At 38.2% G+C, this 13,291-nt stretch overlaps 1 protein-coding gene across 2 annotated transcripts in view; it reads right to left on the bottom strand.

Annotated features, from left to right (window-relative positions):
- The window catches only part of SLC36A4 (solute carrier family 36 member 4), a 127,736-nt gene that overhangs the window by 92,704 nt on the left and 21,741 nt on the right, over window positions 1–13,291 (bottom strand). For both annotated transcript variants that reach the window (XM_072850739.1, XM_072850740.1), the window contains 2 exons: window positions 1,947–2,174; window positions 581–679 (listed from right to left, as the gene is read on the bottom strand). In XM_072850739.1, the coding sequence (XP_072706840.1) occupies window positions 581–679; window positions 1,947–2,174 (327 nt within the window). The remainder of the gene's footprint in view (window positions 1–580; window positions 680–1,946; window positions 2,175–13,291) is intronic.

Raw genomic sequence — 13,291 nt, 5'->3', positions numbered from 1 at the left:
CAACTAGACTGGGGGTGCATCGGGTTATTTGTGAATCTGTAATCGTGAAAGTTCAGTACACTGAATGCGACCAGACTTATAACATTGTCAAATTAACACTGTCGCCTTAATCAACTTTGTGAAGCTGTTTCAGTGAAAGCCCTGAGAGGGCTCTGACAGGCAAACGTTGACTCTGATGGGTGGTTACATATACAGTCCTTAGAAAAGAAACCATTGACCAAGTCTGAGACTAGGACTGGACTTAGCCACACCTAGACTCCTCTCTGAGAAGGAGTTTAGAAAGCAAGGGGGTCCTGTCTGAACCTCGTGACTCAACGGGAGGGTTCCCCCCCCGCAGCCACGCCTCAGACTCCTACACGACAGTAACTTTTAACGCAACAAGTATTCACCAAACTTCCCTTTGATGGGGATGTTGTGTCCTCAAGTTTTGCCTTATTTGACAAGATAAATTAATCCTTTTCATATCAACATGGCAGATTAGTGCTTCAACAAAAACAACTAAATAACAGGAGTAAACTGCCTGCATCCTATCATCTAGCACAGATTCATGTATTTTCAAGAGTCAGTAAAAAGCACTTACCACACCAATTCCTTCAAAAGCAAATATTGCAGTCCCAAAAAACAGCGGGTATTTCTTCCAGCCAACCACAGGAGGCAGTTTTCGAGGATCGACTATATCCTGAAGAAAACAAAGCAAAACAGTGCTATGTAAAGCACATTAGCTGCTCCTACAATTCTGATTGATGCGTTATGCTATACGAAAGAAAACTCAGTAGATGTTGACAGTGGCGTATACATTGCTATTTACAATCCCTGGTTTTCCCTCCAAACTTAGTCCTTTATACACATTCATAGCCACCTTCCCACCCACACACAGACACTTGCAGATATATTTATTCTAGGTTCATATTACTGACACTAGAAATTTTCACATTTAAAGTATCACACTGGTGTATATGAGTGAGCATCAATTAAAACAAATGGGAAAGCTCACACCTCAGGCTTAATCTTCTGCAAACTTATGCTATTCTCAGAGTATTGCATTTTCTAATCTGCTTTCATACTGCATAGATATTCTTCATAACCATAAGGGACAGTAAAAGAAAATCTTTTTAATACTGAGTTCCTGCAGAACAATTAATTATTCTCTATCTCCTCCAAGCTCTTCTACATAACTTCTCCTGTCTCCTTGCCCAGCCAATACCTCTTGTTGGCTTTTCTGCCTTCCTCCCCATCCTCTGCTTCCCACTCACTTCATACACTCACGTGAAAGCTTTCTCAAACAACTATGGCACTCACCACTTATCTACATCATGTGTGCAACAGTGTCTATCACTTATCACTTTTCAAAAATCATAAGAAAGAAAAACGTAGAGGTTTCTAGATGTGATTTTTTGTTAGTCATCAGTTTAATTTGTTCCATTATGAAATGCCTCCAAATAAGAAAAACAGAAGCAAGCCAGAAAAACGCAGGAACTATTCAACTTCTCAGAAGATGGAAGTCCACAATATGTATTCTTAAAGGGTAAGTCTTAAATTTTTCCTGATTGTAGTGGAGAGACACTAGAAATAAATGCTGTTGAAACTGTTCTGCTGCTGCAACAAAATTACTGACCACAGATTAAAACCTTGCAAGTTCTGTGTGCAACCCATAAAAATTCACATGTTATTTCACTCAAGGACTCCAAGTCATTACAATACATATTTTTATTATCTTAAGTGCAGCAATATAATCCTTTCTTTCAAAAATACTCTAAAACTCGTGTTTAAAGCATGTCTCAAGTATTAAGGCACCTCCTTAAATTAAGATGCCTTAATAAAATACAAGATAATTCTGCCTTTCAGAAATTGTCAGCCAGTATATATCTACCAGAGACCAAGTGCCACATGCAACAAATACAACCTGCCACACTGAAAAAAAGATAATGAACTTTTTTTATACTCACTCTAACAATATACTGGTAAATGATCACCAGGCTGACAGCCATGGACAGATTGGCAAGCAATGAAAGCAAGGACAGGCTCTTAAGGTCACGAATAAAGACTAAGAGGATCATGAATGGCAGGAAACACAGCATGTATATTCGTAAATCAGTACTCCTTTTCTCAGAAGAACTGCTGGTGGCACTGACGTTTATGGGAGCAGTCTTGTTTTCCAAGAATCCTTCATGGACCTGTAGGAAAAAAAAAAATCAAAACATGTTAAACAGTGGTAGCACTGAGTCTCTGTATACGGTCACATCTCTGTTTTTCTATACGGGAATTTGTCCCTCTGCCTTACCTGCTGAGTGTCAGGTGTTTCAGGACCCCTGTACTCTCAGTGCAGAGGGGAAGACAAGGCACTTTTAGCAAGTGTTTCGTCCTTAAGACAAATAATGAAGTCAGGACCTGAAAGATCTGAAAGCACCTTTATCCCACCACTGACTAAAGAGGAAATCCACATAAGCAGTTTACATCAGATTCCTTTCAGAAAGGGAGAGTTTGGTAAAATGAATGCAAGTGAGATGGACCTAGACCTAAATATTAGAGTTTGAGTTTCCCTAAGGAGAGTGACGGAGTTAGATGACCAACTGCTATTGTACCCAAGTTCAGTGCCTAATAACTTTATGCCTTTGCTATGTACATCACAGCATCATACATACAAAACAATGTTAGAATATGAACCTGCCTGTCTTTCTTTTAATTCAAATTATTTTATTTTTCACTCTTTACTCTTTTATTAATCGTTAACTCAACTTTAAAAACCATGAGCTCTGAGAGAGCTGAGTGTCCTGTATCCATTAAATTGATATAAATTAATGCCTATAGATAAATAGTAGTACAGAATGTGAAAGTGTACTAGGTTTTTTGTATATAACATTGCAATAGTTGCCTATGTTGCAATTCAGAAGACCGAGTTTGGCACTATTCACAACTCTCATTGCTTCTTTTGGAAACATGTTAATGTGGCTGTAACTGCCAAAATTTGTTTTGTGGAAATATATTCTGTGCTATGTGCACACCACAATCAAAACATCAAGAGCTGGTGGTTATTCTGCTTGCCGCAAAATAATAACAGTTCAAATCCATTTGTTTTAATTCTTATTATGCCTCTTCCATACACTTCCCTAGGAGTCTAGCCTTTTCCCTAGGACTGTAGCCTTTTCCCTGCCATTGCATTCACCATCCTACAAATCAGCACGTGACTGTGCTTAATCTGTTCATGCTGCAGAAAGCCTCTGGCTTGATGACTACGAAAGATACCTAGACAGTGAAAAAAAAAAAGTTCCTTATAGCACAAAGAGACTTAAACAAAAATGGGAAATCAATATATAACAAAACAACTGAAGACAATACTCTGACTCCTAAGTACTGTCAGACAACCAACTACTATAGCCACAGTCTTAAAACTTAATGTAGAACTGAACTCAGAGGAAGACCCTACAATCCCAGGAAGCGTGATTGCTACAAATGTAGCAATGCATAAATATTATTATCCTTATCACACAGTTCACAGGCATGGTCCCAAGACTGATTAATTTATGGGCAATTCTTTCAATGTGGTTTGTTCTTTAAAATGTCAGTTATTATTTGTGCAGGTAAAATAATAAGATCATAGATCCTGCCTCAAAAATCCAAACACGTTAAGCTGGTACAATAAAAGGGGCAAGTATTACCGTTACAATGTAAGTTTTTATGTAGCCACGGCAGTCCTACGCAAACACCACAATTACCAGTACTTAATAGCATCTATTTTATTTTATAGGTCACAGTAACTCAGGGCTATTAATTTTTTACTTCGAGGAAGAGGACAAAGTGGAGAAAAGAGGACAGGCTGGAGATACGGTTGGCAATTAAGCGATCATTGGGACTGTGATACTTTCATGAGGTAGAGGGAGTTGGTTGATAACGTAAAACCAAGTGTATGCAAACCAAGTCATTCAAATTGGCAAGCTTGCCAAAACTCGGACTTTACAAGTCTAGGAGAAAAAATAAATTGCACAATTCCCTTTATTTCCATTGTTTCAAACAAGCCACAAACTCAGGAAGACAGAATTAATTTAAAATTCTTTTATCTGTAACAAAAATCACTAGACGGATTTTTTTCACTATGAAAAAGGGAAAGATAAAAGATACAATTCTGCAACCACATGTTTTCCAGAAATCCCACTATAAATGAGAACGAAGGACACCAGTCATTACAGAAACACTGACAGTTTCCACCTTGCAAGAATCTTAAGTGTCACTTACAAGACATTTAACATCTGTTAGTTTTCATTAAGATAACATTTTTAGAAAGCTACAAAGAAGAGCTAAATACATTTAGAACTGAATTCCAGTGAATTCACACAGCTACAATAACTCCACTTTGCCAAGCAATATGTCAAACACTTAACCAAATTACTTCCCTAATGCCACATGAAGTAAAGCTCTCTGTAGAAGTTTCCTGCTTTCCCACCATACTTAAAATAGAAATACAGAACAAGCACTTTAACAGCCTTTCACTTTAACAACAGTCTCATGTGTTTACTTGCTTGCGTGCATTCGCAGGTAGCCAGAGCTGCTCTGCACACAGGGACATGTAATAACATTTTCCAAGAATTACAATGTGATTTGCGCATGTAAGTCCCATTGAAAACCTCAGCTACAATAAATATTTAACCTAGCATGCCTTCAATTTATACAAATATCTGTAGCTTGATGAACTATTAGAAAAAAAACAGTAAAATATTTATTCCTTAAAAATATATATTTTTTTAATGTATATATTGTATGTATATGTATATATATGTTCGTGTGTGTGTGTATATACATATACATTTATATATATACACACACATTTATTTTTATATTTTTATATATTTTTTATATATATATATTTATATATATAAAAAAACCAGCAGGCAGGATACAGTTCAGGTTCTAGAATACATTTTTAAAATAGCACAGTAAAAAGCAGTTTCTACTCAAATAATTTCAAGCATTCATCCACTTCAGTTTTCTCTTAAGACAGAGGCATCCCATTTGTATACACAAACCCCAATAAAAAGTTCCTAAAAATCAGAAATATTTGTTTTTTTTCTATTAACGCCACCAAATTCCAACTAGATATTCAACTGGAGTTTACTGGCTAATACAGCTGGAAAAAGCAATGTACAATATTTATATAATTCTATTCAAATTTAGGTCTACTGTGACCCTGATGATGGGCTTAAGATGAGATCACACCTCCATGTTGTGTTAGGTAAGAGTGGTCATACAAAATAGCCTTTATAATTATCTGCCTTTTACTTCCACAAAAATACTGAGGAAAGCACAGAGAAAGAACACACGATAGCTGTGTACAAACTCTCCACAACCATCATCAGCTGAATGAATATTGATGCAGAATCGGCAAAACACAGCCAACTAAAATAATCAGACTGTGACTCCCTGACCCTAGCTTCCCACCTCCCACTTGCACGTTTCAGATATGAATTATATTCCCACAATGAACCACAACACTGTAGTCTGCTTTACAATACTGTAAGCATAGTACCCCTTCTCCCCTCACTCTTCCCTGCCCCAGCATTCACCAGAGGAAGGAAACCGAGGCCAAATGGATTCTCAAAAACGCCATGACTTGCAGGAGCCTGCATCAGATCCTCTTCCTTGAAATACAGTTTAAAAAAAGAAGTCAGGGCATCAAAGACATTCTAGCTGGGAGGAAAAAAGAAGAAAAAAGATGAAATTTTGAACCAAAATGAATATTTTGAGTAAACCAGATTTGCAGTCACAGCTGTCTTAGTGCCAGCTAAGAAAAGCATCTACTTCTTGTATGTTTTAAACCCAAAAGCTGCATCTCTAGGTGGGGAATAAACGCCAGTTCCACAAAATTCATTAAGTCTTCCTGCTGCCCCTTCCTCTCTTCCACACCATCTCTCATTTGAGTCACTTTGTCTTGTCAAGTCTCCTATCTACTACACAAAATATTGTATTCTCAAGTCTTCTCCATTACCCCATCCAAAAATGGAGGTTTGGATTCATTGAATCATAGAATAATTTAGATTAGACAGGACCTCAGGAGGTCTATAGTCCAATCACTTGCTCATAGCTCCATCAGCTACGGGGTCAAACCGGATTGTTCCTCTCCCCATTCTCCAGCTGGGTCTTGAAAACTTCTAAGGATGGAGACTGCACAACCTCTCTGGGCAACTGGTTCCAGTGCTTGACTGTCTTAAAGTTTTTCTTTGCCTCAGGTTAGAAACTCCTGTGTTATTTTATGACCACTTTCTCTTGTCCTCCCCCCTTGACCTCAGTAAAGAGCTTGGTTCCGTTTTCTAGAAAACCCCTTTGCAGTCTTGGGGGGCTGCTGTTAGGTCCTCCAAAAGCCAGTTCTTTTCCAAGCTGAACAACCCCAGTTTCCCCAGTCCTCACAGGGCAAGTGCTCCAGCCCTGATCATTTCAGCAGCTCTCCCCTGAACTCACTCCAGTTTGTCAATGACTTTCCGGTACTGGGGATATCCAAAACTTGACAGAGTATTCTAGATGTGGTCTAACAAATGCAAATAAAGGATGATAATCACTTCCCTCAATCTACCAGCAATTCTCCTGTTCATACAGCCCAGGATGCTGTTGGTTTCCTTTGCTGTCAGGACACACTGCTGGCTCATGATCATGACAACTACCCTCTGAGCCTGACCATACAACCAGCTTTTTTTTTTTCCCAGCTAGTTCGCCATCCATCCATCCAGACCATAACAGCCTTACTTGGATACAAGGATTTTGTCAGAGACAGCATGAAAAATCTTGCTAAAGTCAAGGTGACATCTAGTGCTTTCTCATTACGTACAAATTCAGACTTTTTTTCTTATAGAAGGCAATCAGGTTAGTCAGTCCCTTGGTAAATCCATGCTGACTAGTTCCAGTCACTTTATTCTCCCTCATGTGTCCAGTAACGTGCTCCAAGAAGACTCAATCCCTGATTTTCAAAGGGATTGAAGAGAGGCTGACTGGCTTGTAATTCTCCAAATTATTCTTTTGGCATTTTATGAAGAGAAGTACAACATTTGCCTCTCCTCAGTTCTCAGGGACCTCCCCCACTACAGGAAGACCTGTATGGTCTTCCAAAGACTTCAGGCTTCTCCTAGCACTCTTGGATACAGCCCATCTGGTCGCAGACTCCCTCCTTTATCTTCAGAGCACAGCAGTAACACTGCTTTAACCAGACTTTGACAGTATAAAGCAGGGTAATTCCTTACTCTCTTCCCATCTTTGTTCTGTGTGATCACAGCTGTCATTGTATAAAGGTATTTTGTAACTCTACACAGAAAATGGAACAAACCTTATTTATTTGTGATAGCCTTCACCCTAGTAAGATTTGACCAAACCCAGAGGATTATTCTGCTATAAGTCTTTAGATAAATAAAAAAAGAAAATCAGAGCCCTACCTGAAACAGCCCTGTTTCCCAAAGCCTATCCTATGGAGGATTACGGCTTTGTATAGAGAAAAAACATGTGAAATGGTTAGTTAAGTTCCACTTATCCCCTAATAACTGCTGAAAGTGCACACACTTATCCCAGGCAGAGTATTTCAGAGATCAGCTTGCCATCGGACAAAGAGGTTACTGTGAACTGTAACACCACTAAAGACAGCAGTATTGTCTGGGTGAGGAGGTTTCTGAAATTTACTCTCCACTAGCTATTACTTGTGTGCAGCAACATGTGAAGCCCATAACTTCAAAATTAATATTTCAATTTATTAAAAAAAAACAAAACTTCTACAAGTTTCAGTTCAACTGTTGACTGTCAAGCTGTTTTCATTATGTCCATTATACACAGGTTTTTGCATTACTAAAATACTTCGGGGGTGAATTTTATGTACACATACACACACATGTATATACCATGTAAATGATAATATGGACACAGTTATACTGATATAAAAGCAAAGGAGGACAGTTTATTCCCTTTTGTGGATATATACACCTTTAAATCAACTTCATATCAATAAAGCAGCTTTAACAACGTCAGTCAGGGCAGTACCACTTACGGGTTTAGGCAAGGCCACAGGAAATATCCATACTGCAGAAGTGGATTTTGAGACGTGACAGAATAGTGGTTCTATACATTGACTCAGAAGAGGCACATTAGATAAGATCCAGCAAAGGTTAATCTTGTAGGAGAGCTAAACAAACAGGCAAGAGTGACTGATGGGTAGAAGAAAGCTGAGTCAGAAAGTAAAATCCAAAAATTATAAAAAGGATCACTAGTTTCCCACTTAGAATGGAGCAATTGGCTGTGGGAGATTTGACAGTAAAGAGCAGCAGAAGAAAACTCTAATGAAGATGAGATTATACTGATTTGTTCAGGTGCAGGCTAATATTACCATCACTTTGAAAGTGTTTTACTAGATTTAAAAAAAAATTAATCAGATAACACTTAAAAGTGTTCTAACAAGTAACAAAATACAAAGCAGTAGGAGGACTTTTTTTTTTTTTTTTTAAACTCTTTCTCATATGCTGTTTAGCTCAGTGCAAGTTTACTGCTGATTGTATTAGGATGGACTATGACTCACTATCTGTCTAACCTAGTCTTCTAAATATTAGAATTAATATAATCTCAGATTCCTATTCTGGACAACAATCACTTTCAATCTCCTGCTGCTCTCTGCTAGTGCATCACTGCATACGGCAGTCATGCCGGACCAAGAACAGCAGACATTATATCTCGCTGTCTTTTTCCTAAACAAAGCAACATAATCTGAAATATCACTGGAATATCAGCCAACTTAGACAAATCTTTTCACTTATCCATCCAATGGATCTGTTCTTGAAAAAGGCATACATACATATTCTTTTTTGTATGTCACAGAGCCCAGTGAATATTGTTCAACTTCCAATCTGAACACACATTATCTGCATTTTGTTCTGTGCTTATCATGACTGTACCTGGGAATTCCACAAACATTTCCCTAAACCACATGAGGAAATATCATTATGGTTTTAGAAGGGAAGTAACAGCCACTGAAGTCTCTAGGCATAGTGACGTCCCCAGTCACAAGGCGACTTTATCAGAAGTCACTTCAGTTATTCAAGCATTAACTTACATGATGGTGTCATGTCTGAAACAGCTTTCTTTACAGGAGTGCTTCACCTAATGTGTCATTTACATAGCCCAAGCACAGCATGCACCAACTTCAGCTGTACCCAGGAAGATCAAACACTTGTGCAAATCTGGTTATCAGATTCCTTATGTCAGGCACTCAGAAAATGACTAATGCACAACTAGTGACTGCAGAAAATTCAGTTCAACTGATGATCACACTTCTTATGAGAACTATCTCAGAAGCAAGAAATAATTCTGTTTCTTTAGTCTCTTCAACCAAGACCACTGTTTCCTTATCTGTATCTCAAAACCAGCTCTTTCTGTCATACAGTCTACGGACTTCTCAACATCTAGTGGGATAAAAAGAGTAGCCCTTGAACTCATTGATTCCTCCAAATTCCTTCCTTATTCAGCTCAGAGCAACAGCCAGTACAATACACAAGGCCAGATCTGGCACAAAACACTTACGTTATCAGGCAGATAAAGGCTATATTGTAATCCTGTAATTTGTCATGAACAGGCCAAAGAAATCTTTCACAGTTCATTTAGTTCTGGTATTCCATTATTACTCACTACCCAACTTTGCATCATTTTTAACACTTCTAGTTTTATGTCTAAGTACAATTTCCTAAGTTTTGGGAGTTTTTTTCCTTTTTACAAAAACTGGAAAAAAATCAAAATTCCATTATGTAGCATCCCACTGATGGGTCATCTTCAAAGTTCTGAAGATCTAATAACGTGCTCCCACACAGCAAGAACATGTTTTCATTTTCTAGCTTTATCAGCAAACAATAAGAAAAGGACACTTTTCCAGAGAACTCAGCAAATATTCACAAGCGAGTTGATAAATGCCAAGACTCTTGACTTAAGGTCTTCCGTTGCTCAAGCAGGAAAAGCAAAGTAACTATGGCATGAAAGGGGATCATGCTCTTTTGGGCACAGATTCTTTTTTCTATCCCAGTGTGTTCCTGCTCCAGTCTTGCGGCCGTCAGCCTCCAGCTGTTTGTTCCAGTTTCACCATTCCTCTCCGATTCTAGGCACCTTCACTCGTAAGCCCCTTATTTGCATGCTGCCAGACTTAACCAGAACTCTTGCCACCAACCTGAGTTTCTTTGGTGCCCCAGGAAAAGATTTCTTCAGAAAAGCTTCATTTGAAATTTGATATAACTGGAAATAGGGTCTTGTAGCACAAAGTGTCTGTAAAAGACTAATGTAATGCAGCCAACATTGCTATAATCCCACAGACACTAATCAGAAAAGATTCAGCACCAGAAGCTACACTGCATATCCGTTAGTGAGAAGGGTATATCAAACATTTCACAGAATTCGAAAGATTAAATAAATGTTTAGACTCACATGCACCACTGTGTGTCTAGCTAAATATTCACGTCAAAGTAATCTGGATTGATGAATATTCCATTCATGTGCCAGAACCATTTTAAAATGCTTTGTCACATCTTACTTCTCTAAAACAGTAAAGTGAAGGAAGAGACTATTAAATTTGGGTTGGTACTAGTTTTAACTAAGAATATCAAAAAAAATATCTCAGTGGAAGTTCCCACTGGTTCCAGTGGGCTGAATTTGCATACACCAACATGCAAACTTCATCAGAAGAGTACGGAGCATAACGCAGAGGTATTGTTCAAGGAGTGGTATTAGTAACAGTATTACTATGTTTTTCCTTTATCTTAGTTCCCCACCCCCCCATTCCCTCTGTTCACCTGCCTCATCCTTCCACTACACCAAATAATTAGATTTAAAGCAGTAACAATTTCCGTTCTTTGGTGCCCTCTACGGGACCGATTTCTGCAACATAAAGCTGCCAGGAAGAAACCACAGCCTTCTCCCTCCCAGAGGAAAGAGCACAGGGCAATCTGAATCAAATACACTTGGAAGTGGGATTTCTGAATTGCTGATGACTTTAATTCATTTACAGGGTACATGTCATGGGTCCCTGCAGCCACTGCTTTTGCAGAGGTTGCTTTTCTATAAGATCTTTCAACCCTTCTTCAAGAAAGCAGCAACAAGATTCCTGAAAAGGCTTTGGTTTTGTTTGTTTTTTTTCAAAATCTACAAAAGCCAAGGTCAGTAAGTGTTCAGTCTTGCCTTTTACTTAAGGTTAAAACACATATATAACAACTGGTTGATCAGATACGTCTTTGACAGGAAAGGTTTCAATGCAAACTTACATTACAAAGGATGCAATAAAAATCCCCACTTCAGAAGGCCAGCAAAAGGACACCAGATGTAAAATAGGATTTTTAGGTATTGAGATAGACTGTGACAGTGGGACTGTAGTTTTTAAGGTTGGGGGTTTTTTTCTCTCCCAAGATGCAAATTACAGAGTATCCAGCTTCCAAAAAACACAAATTCACCTCGTCTTGAGAGGATCTTCATCCCTAGAGCTTGGAACACTTTTTAAACACAATACAAATACTCATCTACAAGGGGAGGAAAAAAACATACTATCTTCTATGTACTAACTGCCCAAGGGGACACTCTTCTTCCTAATTAAAGTAAGTTAAGCTATGCAAAGACACCTTTTGGATAGAATAAGAGTCTATATGGATGATTAATGCTCAGTAACCTGCCATATCTTATTCCTCACCCACTTCACTAATTACAGAAGCACACATGTTTAGACACAGGCCCAGATTCATCCTCATTAGTTTTATGTCAAGTGACTAACCATAATCTTATGAGCAGAAAACACAGCAGAGTACATTGGTAGAGTCCTGGCATCTTAATAAGCCCTTAATAAGGAGGAGAGAGCACCACAAGCTCAAAGTGCCTGTGGCTCCTGTCTGAGCAGCTAACCTGTGCTGGCTGACCTCCCACGGACCACCTGCTCAGACACACAGACCGCTGACTGCAACTGCCGAGTGTGCAAAGAGGAAGGACCAGCAGACATCAGGGACCCCATCAACAGAAAAATCTCCACCAATGAGAAAAAGAAGAGCTTAGAAGGACTGGAGACCGAGAGACAAAAAACATGGATGAAAGCAGAAGCAGCTGTCATGAAAGTAATAGGCATAGGTTTTTGATCAGGGACGGATGGTTGTGGGGGAGTAAAGGGATATTTTATCAAAAGGTTTGGGGGGTGTCTGCAAGGTGTATAGGTATTTGTGGTTGTGGGGGTTCACTTGCAATTTTTAAATTACTTTTTTATAAATAAGGCAAGACAAAATATTTCAATTTTTAGACATCCTTAAATAAATCAACTTGCACAAATGAATCACAGTATTTTTCTAATAATTAATATTCAATTCATTTACAAAACATTGAAATGTGTTTGCATATGTTTAATACTACATAGTATATGTGTAATAGTATTTACAGTAAAATACATGAAATGCTACATGAGCAGTGCTATTCAATATTTTCATTAATAACACAGATGCTGTAGTAAGCAGGGTTTAAACATCTATTCCAGATGGAAAGTGAAAGAATATTGAAGAACAGGACTGAAATTCAACCTTGAGAACTGTTAAAAATCAATCTGGTAAGGAAAAATAAAGGATTCTATAGGTAAGCAGAAACCACCTGTACAGAAAGAACAACCAGAAGAATTGCCTAAAATGCAGCTCTGCAGTAAAGGATCGAGAGATCACAGTGGATCACAAGTCAATCATGAGTTAGCAATGACATGCTACTGCAAGATGATCATTATACTGAAGTGTCAAGTCTGGAATATGATCTGTAAGACCTGTGAAATAACCATTCAGCTCTATTGGTCACAAGCACAACTTCAACTAGAGTAGCATAACCAACTTCAGGGATAAAACTTGGTAAAAAAGAGAGAGATGTGGCCAACTGCAGAGCATTCACAGAAAAGCAAGAAGAATTACTAAATTCTATCATGGCTCCCCTCTATTAGAGGGGAGACATGATAACAATATTCAAAAATATAAAAGGTATCCACAAATAGAAAAGAATAAATTACTTATAGCTAGAACACAAAATAAAGGACTTACAATGCCAATAAGAAATTTTAAGCTTCTACAAAGAAGAAGCTGTCTAACAGATAAGAAAGCATTGGAACTGACTACTTAGGACATTGCGGAAATTTCAACGTCAGGCATTTTTAAGAACAAAAATCAGGATCTGTTTAGATACAATGGATTCTGTGGCAGATGAGACCATTCTAAAAAAGGGAAGAGACTAAACAACAATCAAAGAAAGATTCCAGTTCCATGAAAAGGGAAAAATATGCCCAGGAGGTCAG

The sequence above is a fragment of the Ciconia boyciana genome, chromosome 1, assembly GCF_034638445.1.
Source record: "Ciconia boyciana chromosome 1, ASM3463844v1, whole genome shotgun sequence".
Lineage (NCBI taxonomy): Eukaryota > Metazoa > Chordata > Aves > Ciconiiformes > Ciconiidae > Ciconia > Ciconia boyciana.
This window is presented reverse-complemented; position numbering and strand designations above follow the sequence as displayed.